At 39.6% G+C, this 13,604-nt stretch overlaps 1 protein-coding gene across 1 annotated transcript; it reads left to right on the forward strand.

The window, feature by feature from the left end:
* Positions 1 to 6,314: 6,314 nt before the first annotated feature.
* pard6ga (par-6 family cell polarity regulator gamma a) lies at positions 6,315 to 10,426 on the forward strand. Its single transcript, XM_053621967.1, has 3 exons — positions 6,315 to 6,992; positions 7,465 to 7,687; positions 8,641 to 10,426. The coding sequence occupies exons 1-3, from the start codon at positions 6,804 to 6,806 to the stop codon at positions 9,588 to 9,590; spliced, it is 1,362 nt and encodes a 453-aa protein (XP_053477942.1). The 5' UTR covers positions 6,315 to 6,803; the 3' UTR covers positions 9,591 to 10,426.
* The last annotated feature ends 3,178 nt before the right edge of the window (positions 10,427 to 13,604 follow it).

Raw genomic sequence — 13,604 nt, forward strand, 5'->3', positions numbered from 1 at the left:
TTTACAGCATTTAGCATATGCCCTTATCCAGAGCAACTTACAGAAGTCCTGCCAAAAGTAGTCTCTATCAAAAATACATCCTGTTAATTTATTAGAGACGAAGAATACCGTTGAGGAAAAAAACCTGTAATGGGGAGGTTAATACATCAAGAAAAGGAAAAAAAAAAAACAAGTTTATATTTTTCAAACAGTAGTTTGAATAAGTACTCATTCAAGTGTTTGGGGAAGAGGTCTTTAGTCTTCTTTTCATAACAGCTAGTGGCCTCAGCTGTTCATACAACCGAGGGAAGTTAATTCCACTGCCTGGGTGCCAGGAGAGAGAAGAGTATTGATGCATGTCTTACTTGTACCTCGAGGGATGTTGGGTCTAGTCGAGCAGTGTTAGAGGTTTGAAGGGATAGTGGTGCGGAGTAGGGAGTGAAAAATGTATTCAAGTCGGTGGGCGCTGGTCCATATTTTTCTTTGTAAGTAAGCATAACTATTTTAAATCTGATGCAGGCAGCTACAGGAAGCTATTGATGGGAGAATGCAAAAGTACGGTGATGTGGGAGAATTTGCAGATGCATTCTGGATCAGGTGCAAGAGTTGGATGGTGTACAGAGGAAGATTTGTAAGGAGTAAGTTAGAGTAGTCCAGTCTCAAGATGACATGGGACTAAACAAGTACCTGAGTGGCCTCAGTGGATAGAAATGGCTGGATCCATGTGAAGAGAAACCTGCATGACAGAGTCAGGTTAGCAATGTGAGTCAAGAAGGACATTTTTTTGTCCAGATTTACCCCAAGGTTTTGTGGGGTGCCAGATGGTATGATATGATTTGCCCAGGGAGATTACAAGATCTTGCAGCTCCAGAAATATACCGTAGCTCAGTCTTGCTGGGATTTAGTTTCAGTTAATGATCTGCTAATGATGTGTGAGTTATCTAGAGTGGGGTTTTTTTTGTTTTTTTTTCAGAATGCGAATAATGCTTTATTTGAAGGCAGTCGGTACGTAACCAGATGTTATGGAGCCATTTACTATGGAGATTAGGAAATGGAGGAAGGTCTTGCAAGATAGTGTGGAGCATTTTGGAAAGTCTAGGATCCAGCGGACAGGTGGTAGGACTGCCGGACATGATCTGCAGGATCGCTTCTCTAGAAAGATGAGAAAAATGTGTTAAAGAAATTGGGGATAGTGAATGTGCAGTGTAGGAATAGGGCTAGGAGGGAAATATTGGCACGTTTTGTTAATCTTCTGACAAAGCCATCAGCAGTCCTGGAGCTTATCGAGCTTGTGCAAATGAAATGCAGATGCTTTCTGCTTTCCCTTGTTTCTATAAGCAGTCGTCTTAGCATGTCTTAGCAGTGGTCACACCAGAGGAGAACTCTGACAGGAGATCGTGGTATGAGAGATCAGAATCAAATTGTGATTTCTTCCACTTTCTCACAGCTGTTCTTAATTCTGTCATTTTGCTGCAGAGCACATTTGACAGCCAGTGAGCCGGGTGAAAATACTTCCAAGGTCTGGAAGATGGAGGGCAGAGGTGGTCAATGAATTAAGAAAGTGAAGAGAGGAATGTATTGCTGTCAATCCCAGTCACTTCACCTGACTGGCAGTCTCAGACAGTGTTTATGCTTCAGTGACAGACACAGGTTCAGCTCAAGGCCCACTGGCAGTTTCAGGTTGTGCTTCCGTCTCACTAGCAGTCTCGGGTTGTGCTTATGGCCCACTGGCAGTCGGTCTCAGGCTGTGCTCCTGTCCCAATGGCAGTCTCCAATTGTGCTCATGGCCCACTGATAGTCGGTCTCAGGCTGTGCTCCTGTCCACTGGCAGACACAGGTTTTTCTTTTGGCCCACTGGTGGTCTCAGACTGTACTCCTGTCCCACTGGCGGTCTCGGGTTATGCTCCTGGCCCACTGGCAGTCTCCCCAGTGTCTGTCACTGCCTCTGTTCCTCCAGCAGTTCAGTATTAGTCACTGATTCAGCTCCAAAACCTAGTTTTCTTTCTTGCACTTATTTCTTGGCAGTTTGTGGATGCTTTAGTACTTTCAGTGGTAGAACTTCTTGTCAACTTAGTGTCAACAGCTCTATGCTTATTATCAAATATTTTAACACTGTGTTACATGTTACAGAAAGTTGCCAAAAAAAAATATAAAATGCAGTGTTCTATTAAATATGCAGTCTGAATTAAAAAAAACAAAAACCCCTACTGATCCATCTGAGAACTGCCTGGATGTGGCCTAATATTTAACAAGCACACTTGACTGATAACCATCTGACGGAAACTCTCAGTCTCCAACACCACTCAAGCGGAACAATGGAAAACAGAATGGCATAATAGAAAATGAAACTTGTGATCATTATATTTAACTCTTCCATTAGGTATATTTGCAAACTGGAGACCGAAGGCATGTCTAAGAGTGTATATTTTGAAGTCTTGAAGTCACTTTAATTCCTGTACACATACTTTGATGGCACCCTCTCCAGGGTGTACCCCGCCTTGTCCCCGATGCTCCCAGTGATAGGCTCCAGGTTCCTCGTGACCCAGTAGGATAAGTGGTATAGAAGATGGATGGATGGATATTTTGATGGATAACTAACCTGACAGTATTTCAGAGCCGATTTTTAAAGTCATATTCATAACTGTGTATAAACCTCACTGATATTGCTAGCTAGGTGGCTAACATAAACTAATATGACACAATAATTCAGTCATTAGCCTGCTAACCATCCATCATTTTCAACAGTAGGCCCACACAACCATGTACACAACCCTCAACGTGCCGTTTACTACTACTACCTACTACCAAAATAGATCTACAGATGATGCAATTTCCACCACACTAATAACATGGTTCGCATGGTGGCAAGGCTGAAGGAAGAGCAGTAATCTTATGGACACCTGAGGAGGTGTGACAGGCAGTAATGCCATAGCAGGTCAGCATCTACCTGTGTAATCAGTATAACGCAACTCGCTCCCCATCTGTCTGACTGTATGACAGCAGGTGGTGAGGATGTGACCCAACTGTTCATCTACACTGACTCTCAGCACAGGGGCTCCTCTATATATCCCCTGTATATTTATGACTCAGTGGCTACGCATGAGTCCAATGTCAACATCAAATTTGCTGATGACTCAACAGTCAGTGATCTGTGTATTATTATGTTATGTGTAATAAAGTGGAATGACATGGGAAAAAAGTATTGAACACGCTAAGAAAAAGCAGTTCTCCAAGGCAAGGAGAGGAACCCGCTGAAATCCGTAAGCAGTTAGAAAGTCCCCCTATCATGATGATGTTTTTTCTCTGAAACTAATCGAGAGTTTCCTTTGCTGTATGTTTTGGATCGTTGTCCTGCTGGAAGGTCCACCCACGTCTCATATTCATCATCCTGGTGGATGGCAGCAGATTCTTCTCAAGAATCTCCCGGTAAAGGGTTCTATTCATCGTTCCTTCAATTATATGAAGTCTGCCAGTACCAGGTGATGAAAAACAGCCCCACACCATGATGCTTCCACCTCCACACTTCACTGTTGGTGTAGTGTTTTTAGAGTTATGTGCAGTGCCATTTCTTCTCCAAACATGGTGTGTAGTATGACAGCCAAAAAGTTCAATCTTGCGCTCGTCTGACCAGACTACACTCTCCCAGTGTTTCATAGGCTTGTCCAAATGAGTTGTAGCAAACTTTAAACGAGCTTCGACATGCCTTTTCTTTAGTAAAGGAGTCTTGTGGGATGAGTGTGAGCAATGGAGTGCATTGCCTATTGTTTTCTCTGTGACGATGGCACCTGCTGCCTCCAAGTGTTTCTGGAGCTCTTTCTGAGTGGTCCTTGGCTCTTGGGCTACTCTTCTGGCTATTCTTCTGAATCCCGGGTCAGAAATCTTGTGAGGAGCTCCTGTGTGTGGCCAGTTGATGACGGAGTGATGTTGCTTCCACTTGTGGATAATGACCCCAATGGTGTTTACTGGCGGATTCAGAAGTTTTGAAATATGTCTGTATCTGATTCCATCAATATATTTTGCAATAACAAGGAAACACCTTTTTATAGACCATCAATTTACTAACCCAGCTGATATTAATTTGAACAGATAGGAGGTATAATTACTTATGGATTTCAGCTGCTTCCTTGCCTTACCTTGCCTTGGAGAACTGCTTTTTCTTAGTGTGTTCAATACTTTTTCCTGTGTCATTCCACTTTATTATACACAACTTTATTTATGGACTTTAATGTTGTGAATTCTTTATATTTCTTCTTGAGTTAATACCAAAGTCTGGTGAAAATTTCACAAGAATTTCATTGGAAATATATTTTTGACACCTTCAATACTTTTTTCCCCCCACTATATATTATTTGACGACTTCTACATTATCAAGTCAGTACTAAAAAACATTCAGATTCCTAAACATTAGTTTTCAAGCACAAAATTTAATGTTACAGAAAAATGCATATTATATAAGAGATTACTTTTCAGAAAAAGAGCATAATGGAGGCTGCTGGATTTTGCCGCAAAAATAAGAAGCAAGTGCGACAGTCAAAGTCTCCAGAAGAACTGTGGCTGGTTCTGCAAGATGCTCAATAAAACTTACCAGCTAATTTTCTTATAAAACTGCACAAATTGTACCAGAGACTACTATTTTTATTTTTTTGTCACACCGAATATTGACTTTGTTTCATTTACTACTGTTTACTGCTCTTTACTGCTCTTTTTCTATGTAGGAACATTTAATTTCATTAATTTGAAGGCACCTTTGCTCTACAGCATTTCTTTGCATGTGCCTAAATCTTTTGCACAATACTGTATATAGTGTGTGTGTATGTGTGTGTGTGTGTATATATATATATATATATATATATATATATATATATATATATAGATAGATAGATAGATAGATAGATAGATAGATTGATAGATAGATTGATAGACAGTAGACTATATATAGACTTTCAGCTTTAATTCAAGGGGTTTAACAAAAATATTGCATGAACCATTTAGGAATTACAACTATATTTTACAGTGTAAAATTCACACAGTCCCTCCATTTTCACAAGCTCCAAAATAATTGAACAATTGACTGATAAGCAGTTTCCTCGTTATTTTCATGGCAAATTAAGGAGATAAAAGGTCTGGAGTCTTGAATTTGCATTTGGGAGCTGTTCATGGGAACACTCAATATGCGGTCCAAAGAGGTGTCGATGCAAGTTAAGGAGGCCATCATTACGCTAAAAAAAACAAAATAGACCTATCAGAGAGATTGCAGAAACTTTAGGAGTGGCCAAATCAACAATTTGGTACATTCTTAAAAAGAAGGAATACACTGGTTCTTTAGACAATCGAAACCAAGATAAACGTGTACCAGAATGATTGGAAGAGTTCGTGATCCAAATCATACCACATCATCTCTCAAACATGGTGGAGGAAGTGTTATGGCACGTGCATATATGGCTGCCAGTGGTATTGGGTCAGTGGTGTTTATTGATGATGTGACTGCTGATAGAAGTAGTAGGGAGAAGTCTGAAGTGTATAGAGCTATACTTTCTGCTCAGATTCAGTTAAATGATGCAAAACTGATAGGACGGCACGTCACACTACAGATGGATAATGACCCATAACGTACCGCAAACGAAACCCAAGAGCTTCTTAAGGCAAAGAAAAAGAATGTTCTTAAATGGCCGAGTCAGTCACCTGACTTCAACCCATTTGAGAATGCTTTTCACTTACTGAAGACAAAACTGAAAGCAGATAGAACCAGAAACAAGCGGCAACTGAAGGTGGCTGCAGTAAAGGCCTGGCAATAAATAAATAAATAAATAAAAATCCTTATATTTATAATTATGTTTGTACAATGCCTGTGAAAATGGAGGGACTATGTAAAATAGCTATAATTCCTAAATAGTTAGTGCAATATTTGTTTTAAACACCTTGGACTAAAGTTGAAAGTCTGCACTTCAATTACATCTTGATTGCTTCATTTCAAATCCATTGTCATGGTGTACAGAGGCAAAAAAAATTGGGTAACTGTCCAAATACTTATGAACCTGACAGTATATATATTTTTTCCTCCATTGTCGCTGGTCCTTTGCACATACGAATTTCACCTACCCTTTATACTTTACTTAATAACTGTGTAAACTGTGACTTGACAATAATTCTTTATTATTAACAAGTGCTAGAACTAAACAACAGCACTAACAGAACTAAACATCCGCACTAATGGTGAAAATGTGGATCCTTATATGTAGAATAACTACCAGGATGTTACTACTTTGTTATTGCTTGTTAATGCATACTGTATCATCCCAAGCTTGTTAGATCAAGTTTTCTTCCTATGATTATAGGATCTTTTAAACATACCATATACAGTATGTGCACTCTATAGGTATACAAATAACTGGCTGTAGCCCATCTGTTGCTATGCACAGTTTGTCAGCCCCCTTATCCCTATACATAAAAAGGGGCTACCATAGATCCACTGCTGCCCAGATATTATTTGTGTGATATACCATTCTCAGGACCGCAATCAAGAGAGAAAATACACTGTATGCTACCATAGATCCACTGCTGCCCAGATATTATTTGTGTGATATACTATTCTCAGGACCACAACCAAGAGAGAAAATACACTGTAAGCAATCTTAGTGGTTTATAAGCCAACTTTTGAGAACGTGACTAATATTTCAGGTTTCCCAAAACATGAATCTCGGATAATCTCAGTGCTGAATTGCCTACTTCCTCCATTTTAGTAGGTCTGCTTTTAGAAGTCCTACACTGGAGGAAAATTACACTGAACAATTTTGAAGGTCAACGCTTATTAACTCCCAGGGGAAATGATGCCATCACAGTCATTTACACGCTCCTCCTCAGCACATGAGCACTGTATCTTAAACTGTAGGCATTCTCTGGTTACACTCACAAAACAAAACCTTCCAGGACCTGATTATAAAGGGAAAATGATCCGGAGTTTGGGCAAATCGTCGGCTTGGCGCTGCCGTTCAGTCGTTGAAGTGAAAAGCAAAGTAAGTTGACGTTAGTAGACTGGTAAATGAATTTACTTACACACGCGCAGTTCATCGTGATTCATCAGCATTAATACGTTTGTAAAACATGCTTGTCAGTCTGCATGTATGTTTTAATATGTTGATCTTATGTTTTGGCTTGAGATTTCCTTTCATGACTAATCTATATTTAGAGTCTATCACTGCTTTGCTAACGGAAATGAAAAGGAACAGACATTGCCTGTGCATAAATAACTGTCAAAATGTCAAAACTAGGTATGGACCTTAAGGTTTTAGTAGTCATACAAGCAGTGTCAGCATTTAGGTCCTATTCAGCGACACTTTAACTCGTGAATTAATACATTTTCATTCACTCGACCAGTTTTCATTTGTGTCCAGTGGGACAGCCATACACTGTAGCACAGCTTCTAATTCAACACTAGACATTTTGCTGTAATTGATATTATATATTTTTTCTTCTTTCTTTCTAAAGTTTGGGGCAGAGTTTAGGAGATTTTCTCTGGATCGCTATGAGCCTGGCGTGTTTAAGGACTTTTGCCAGTTTATCCTGAAGCTACACCACCTGTTTCCCACAGAAATTTACATCAGCTATGCAGATGTTCATGGAGACTTACTGCCGATAAATAATGATGATAATTTCTGTAAAGCAGTGTCTACTGCGCAGTCGCTACTGCGCATCTTCATCCAACTGCAAGGTATGTTAGGTTTGCTATAAAGGGGGGAAGGTGGGGATTGGTCCTTGAGCCCATAGTCAGGAAAGGGGGGCAAAAGGACTCCAAGGATTGAAAACTGTCCAGGTAAAAAAAAAAATAATAATAATAATTCCAGAGGGGCCAAGAGCATTAACATGTCCACATCATGTATGCAGATTTTAAAAGAATGTGTGCTATATAGTATTAGTATTATTATGTTAATATGTAATATACATTTATATTATATAATAATCATACTGCATTTTTACTATCAATTTATCATGTAGAGTAAGAAGCTATAAGTATACATCAAAATCCTTACTTAAAGTTTAGTGTGTAATACATTCTTACAGTATTGATTGAATGCGCAGTGTTTAAATAACATATGAACCCACAATGTTGAATTCAATCTTGCAGTGTTTAAAACACACCCACAGTTTGAACAGAATGAACTTTTACATTGTTCCTTTGTGTCATTTGTGCTGAAATTCTGCAGTCACTATACATGTCTATACCTATACCTATACATGTCTCTTTGACAAATACAATAAAATAGTATCAAGAAACATTTCAAAATGTTTCTTTCTTTCTATGATAAAAATTTGTATATACATTGTATGATAGAGGTTTGTTTGTTTGGGTTGAAAGTATCCCATAACTTGTTCTCTCTGTTTGTGTAATGGCTGCTTATCAGAGTGCTCATCAGGCCATGAGTCTCTCTGTCTGAAACAGGAAGCAATTTATCTCCTCAGGAATTATGTGTACTTAAGTGTAATTTCTCAGCTGTGTCTTGCGATGGGCTTGTTTGCATGACCAAGTCTTCCGGTCATATTTATTTGTATTTATTCTCTTTGTAAATGTGACATTTGAAGCAGATACTGTGATATACTGCAAGCTATCATATTGGGTTGTTATCATAGCATTTCACACCTGTCTGAAACATTGGTGTTTTACAGAGGAAATGGATCAAGTTAACATTCATACCAACTGTGTGACCTGGAGAAAGAAGTCCACCATAATGGTACATGGTGATGCCAGCCAAAGAGGACACGTTCAGATTGGCTTGCCCCGGAACTTCCGTCCAGTCTCCTCCATAATTGATGTTGACATCTTGCCTGAATGCCACAGAAGGGTTCGTCTGTACCACCAGGGTTCAGACAGGCCTTTGGGTTTCTACATCCGTGATGGAATCACATTCAGTGTAACTCCTCATGGACTTGAGAAAGTTCCAGGAATCTTCATCTCACGATTGGTTCCTGGTGGATTGGCTGAGAGCTGCGGTCTTTTGGCCATTAATGACCAGATCCTGGAGGTCAATGGTATCGAGGTGATAGGCAAGACCCTGGATCAGGTTACAGACATGATGATTGCTAACAGCCGCAACCTAATCATTACTGTGAAACCAGCAAACCAGAGCAAACACATAAAAAGTCCCGCCGTCTCCCCTAACCCAGAACTCCAGTTTGATGGCAAAGGTTCTGTAAGCTACCCAGGACTTCCTATGATTATGGGAGCCTATGTTTGGACACATAATGACTCAGTGAGCGATGATGATTCAGACATGGTTGTAGAGAAACCTCTGAAACCTTCAGTCCACTTCTCCAGCACTACAGTATCCTCCCCGTCTTTTCAAACTATCATTCACAATCGCCACAGACATAGCCATCCCTATTCTCAAGAATCGTGCCGCTCCCAGCTCTACCTCAATTACACAGCTCATCCTGGGTTCAGCACTTCACTGCAGAGAGAAATTAGCTCACAACAGCTTTATATGAGTAACCCAGCATTCAGACAGAGCACATCCAGCCCCTTTGACATCTTGGGCTCATTGAGCCCAGCTCTGCGGCAACGCCTCATGATACCTCAAGGGTCCATGGAGGAGGATGGAGTTGTTATTACTCTATGACACTAACTTTATTTAAATCTGTACTGCTAAGGCACGTTACGGGCACAACTTTTTCAATTGTACAGAATATAAACCACTGTATGTGATACAATATTTAACAAAAGATATCACATTCTATTTTAATTTCAAAGTATAATTGTAAATAGCAATATACCTTCATATTAATTATTCCCAATAAATACTGTATCTATTATAATAGCCAGAAAAAAAACTCTTTTCCTTGAGCATATATGTATATGTATATATATTATAGGTCATGTTTATATAGGCTTATATATAAACCTTAATTTTACCGACTGCATTATGCTTTATTTTAGATGCTTTATTACTTTATTTTAGTTTTAGTGTTTTAACTGAGCAGACCATACTAGTGAAATTGTATACATATAAACATACACACATACATGTTTTTTTTTTTTCAAACATAGATGTTTTTTTTAACTCTCATGAATTGCTTTTTATGGTTTTCTGTTTTAATTGAACCAGAATAAGGAAAGGTATTTTTCTTGATGAACTGATTAGCTGAGCTGGTACAGTACATCAGGTGTGTCAAGTTGCATGTTGAGTATCATGTACTGTAAAGAGTTTATTCTCCACTTCACTAAATTGCCAGCTCATTACCATGGGTCTTGAACAAGGGTTAGGGTTAGGGTTAGGAAAGTCTGGAATTTAAAGGCACTCATTTTCAGAGCTAGAAATGTATGAAAATTCAGAAAACATTTTATTAAAATGTATTTCATGTAAAGTAGACACAGAGGTTTTAAGACTAGTTTGGATGTTCCTTTATCTTCTGCACTAATGCAACTTCCCTAATGCGTGTTACTAATATATGTTTCCCTTTCCATGATACAGTTTAAAAAAAAAAAAAACTCTATAGAGCTAGGCTTCAGGTTACAGCATGTTAGGAATTTATTTGTATTTGTTTGTGTTTGTATTCAAATTTTACACTGCAGTCTCAGCAGATGGATGAATCCTTTGTTTGTAGACATACAGTGCGGGAAATAAGTATTGAAGGTGCCAACATTTTTCTCAGTAAATATATTTCCAGTGAGGTTATTCACATGAAATTTTGAATGACATCAGTATTAACTCATCAATTCACAACATTAAATCCATAAATAAAGTTACAGTGAGGGAAAGAAGTATTTGATCCCCTGCTGATTTTGTACGTTTGCCCACTGACAAAGAAATGATCAGTCTATAATTTTAATGGTAGATTTATTTGAACAGTGACAGACAGAATAACAACAAGAAAATCCAGAAAAACGCATGTCAAAAATGTTATAACTTGATTTGCATTTTAATGAGGGAAATAAGTATTTGACCCCCTCTCAATCAGAAAGATTTCTGGTTCCCAGGTGTCTTTTATACAGGTAATGAGCTGAGATTAGGAGCACACTCTTAAAGGGAGTGCTCCTAATCTCAGCTTGTTACCTGTATAAAAGACACCTGTCCACAGAAGCAATCAATCAATCAGATTCCAAACTCTCCACCATGGTCAAGACCAAAGAGCTCTCCAAGGATGTCAGGGACAAGATTGTAGACCTACACAAGTCTGGAATGGGCTACAAGACCATTGCCAAGCAGCTTGGTGAGAAGGTGACAACAGTTGGTGCGATTATTCGCAAATGGAAGAAACACAAAAGAACTGTCGATCTCCCTCGGCCTGGGGCTCCATGCAAGATCTCACCTCGTGGAGTTGCAACGATCATGAGAACAGTGAGGAATCAGCCCAGAACTACACGGGAGGATCGTCAATGATCTCAAGGCAGCTGGGACCATAGTCACCAAGAAAACAATCGGTAACACACTACGCCGTGAAGGACTGAAATCCTGCAGCGCCCGCAAGGTCCCCCTGCTCAAGAAAGCACATATACATGCCCGTCTGAAGTTTGCCAATGAACATCTGAATGATTCAGAGGACAACTGGGTGAAAGTGTTGTGGTCAGATGAGACCAAAATGGAGCTCTTTGGCATCAACTCAACTCGCCGTGTTTGGAGGAGGAGGAATGCTGCCAAGAACACCATCCCCACTGTCAAACATGGAGGTGGAAACATTATGCTTTGGGGGTGTTTTTCTGCTAAGGGGACAGGACAACTTCACCGCATCAAAGGGACGATGGACGGGGCCATGTACCGTCAAATCTTGGGTGAGAACCTCCTTCCCTCAGCCAGGGCATTGAAAATGGGTCGTGGATGGGTATTCCAGCATGACAATGACCCAAAACACACAGCCAAGGCAACAAAGGAGTGGCTCAAGAAGAAGCACATTAAGGTCCTGGAGTGGCCTAGCCAGTCTCCAGACCTTAATCCCATAGAAAATCTGTGGAGGGAGCTGAAGGTTCGAGTTGCTAAACGTCAGCCTCGAAACCTTAATGACTTGGAGAAGATCTGCAAAGAGGAGTGGGACAAAATCCCTCCTGAGGTGTGTGCAAACCTGGTGGCCAACTACAAGAAACGTCTGACCTCTGTGATTGCCAACAAGGGTTTTGCCACCAAGTACTAAGTCATGTTTTGCAGAGGGGTCAAATACTTATTTCCCTCATTAAAATGCAAATCAATGTATAACATTTTTGACATGCGTTTTTCTGGATTTTTTTGTTGTTATTCTGTCTCTCACTGTTCAAATAAATCTACCATTAAAATTATAGACTGATCATTTCTTTGTCAGTGGGCAAACGTACAAAATCAGCAGGGGATCAAATACTTCTTTCCTGCACTGTATGTGTAATAAAGTGGAATGACACAGGAAAAATGTATTGAACACACTAAGAAAAAGCAGTTCTCCAAGGAAAGGTAAGGCAAGGAACCAGGTGAAGTCCGTAAGTAATTAGAAAGTAATTATACCTCCTATCTGTGCAAATTAATATCAGCTGGGTTAGTAAACTGATGGTCTATAAAAAGGTTTTTCATTACCAAGATGTCACACAAGAAACATCTCATGGGTAAAAGCAAAGAGCAAGATTTCTGAGCAGGGATTGAGAAGAATAGTCAGAAGAGTAGCCCAAGAGCCAAGGACCACTCAGAACGAGCTCCAGAAACACAGACAGCAGATCCCATCGTCACAGAGAAAACAATAGGCAATGCACTCCACTGCTCACACTCACCCGCAAGACTCCATTACTAAAGAAAAGGCACGTCGAAGCTCGTTTAAAGTTTGCTACAACTCATTTGGACAAGCCTGTGAAACACTGGGAGAGTGTAGTCTGGTCAGACGAGCGCAAGATTGAACTTTTTGGCTGTCATACTACACACCATGTTTGGAGAAGAAATGGCACTGCACATCACCCTAAAAACACTACACCAACAGTGAAGTGTGGAGGTGGAAGCCTCACATAGTACTGGCAGACTTCATATAACTGAAGGAACGGTGAATGGAGCCCTTTACTGGTAGATTCTTGAGAAGAATCTGCTGCCATCCACCAGGATGATGAAGATGAGATGTGGGTGGACTTCCAGCAGGACAACGATCCAAAGCATACAGCAAAGGAAACTCTCAATTGGTTTCAGAGAAAAAAATTAAGGTGTTAGAATGGCCAGGTCAATCACCTGACTTGAATCCAATTGAACAAGATTTAAAGACAATCTGTTTAGAAGAACAGGCAAAAATCACACCTGAACACTGCGGCCCATTAATTTCTTCATGCAGGAAACGTCTTGAAGCCGTCAATACAAACAAAGGCTTCTCCACTAAGTATTAAATACATTTCCGTTAGCGTGTTCAATGTTTTTTTCCCGTGTCATTCCACTTTATTACACATAACTTCATTTATGGACTTTAATGTGTGGACTTCTTGAGTTAATACTGAAGTCTGGTGAAAATTTCATGTGAATAGCCTCATAAGAAATACATTTAATGAAAAAAATGTTGACGCGTTCAATACTTATTTCCCCCAGTGTAGCTAACAAATGAAAACAGATGGTCAGTTCTAATGTATATGTGTGTGTGTGTGTGTGTGTATATATATATATATATATATATATATATATATATATATATATATATATATACTA

The sequence above is a fragment of the Ictalurus furcatus genome, chromosome 1, assembly GCF_023375685.1.
Source record: "Ictalurus furcatus strain D&B chromosome 1, Billie_1.0, whole genome shotgun sequence".
Lineage (NCBI taxonomy): Eukaryota > Metazoa > Chordata > Actinopteri > Siluriformes > Ictaluridae > Ictalurus > Ictalurus furcatus.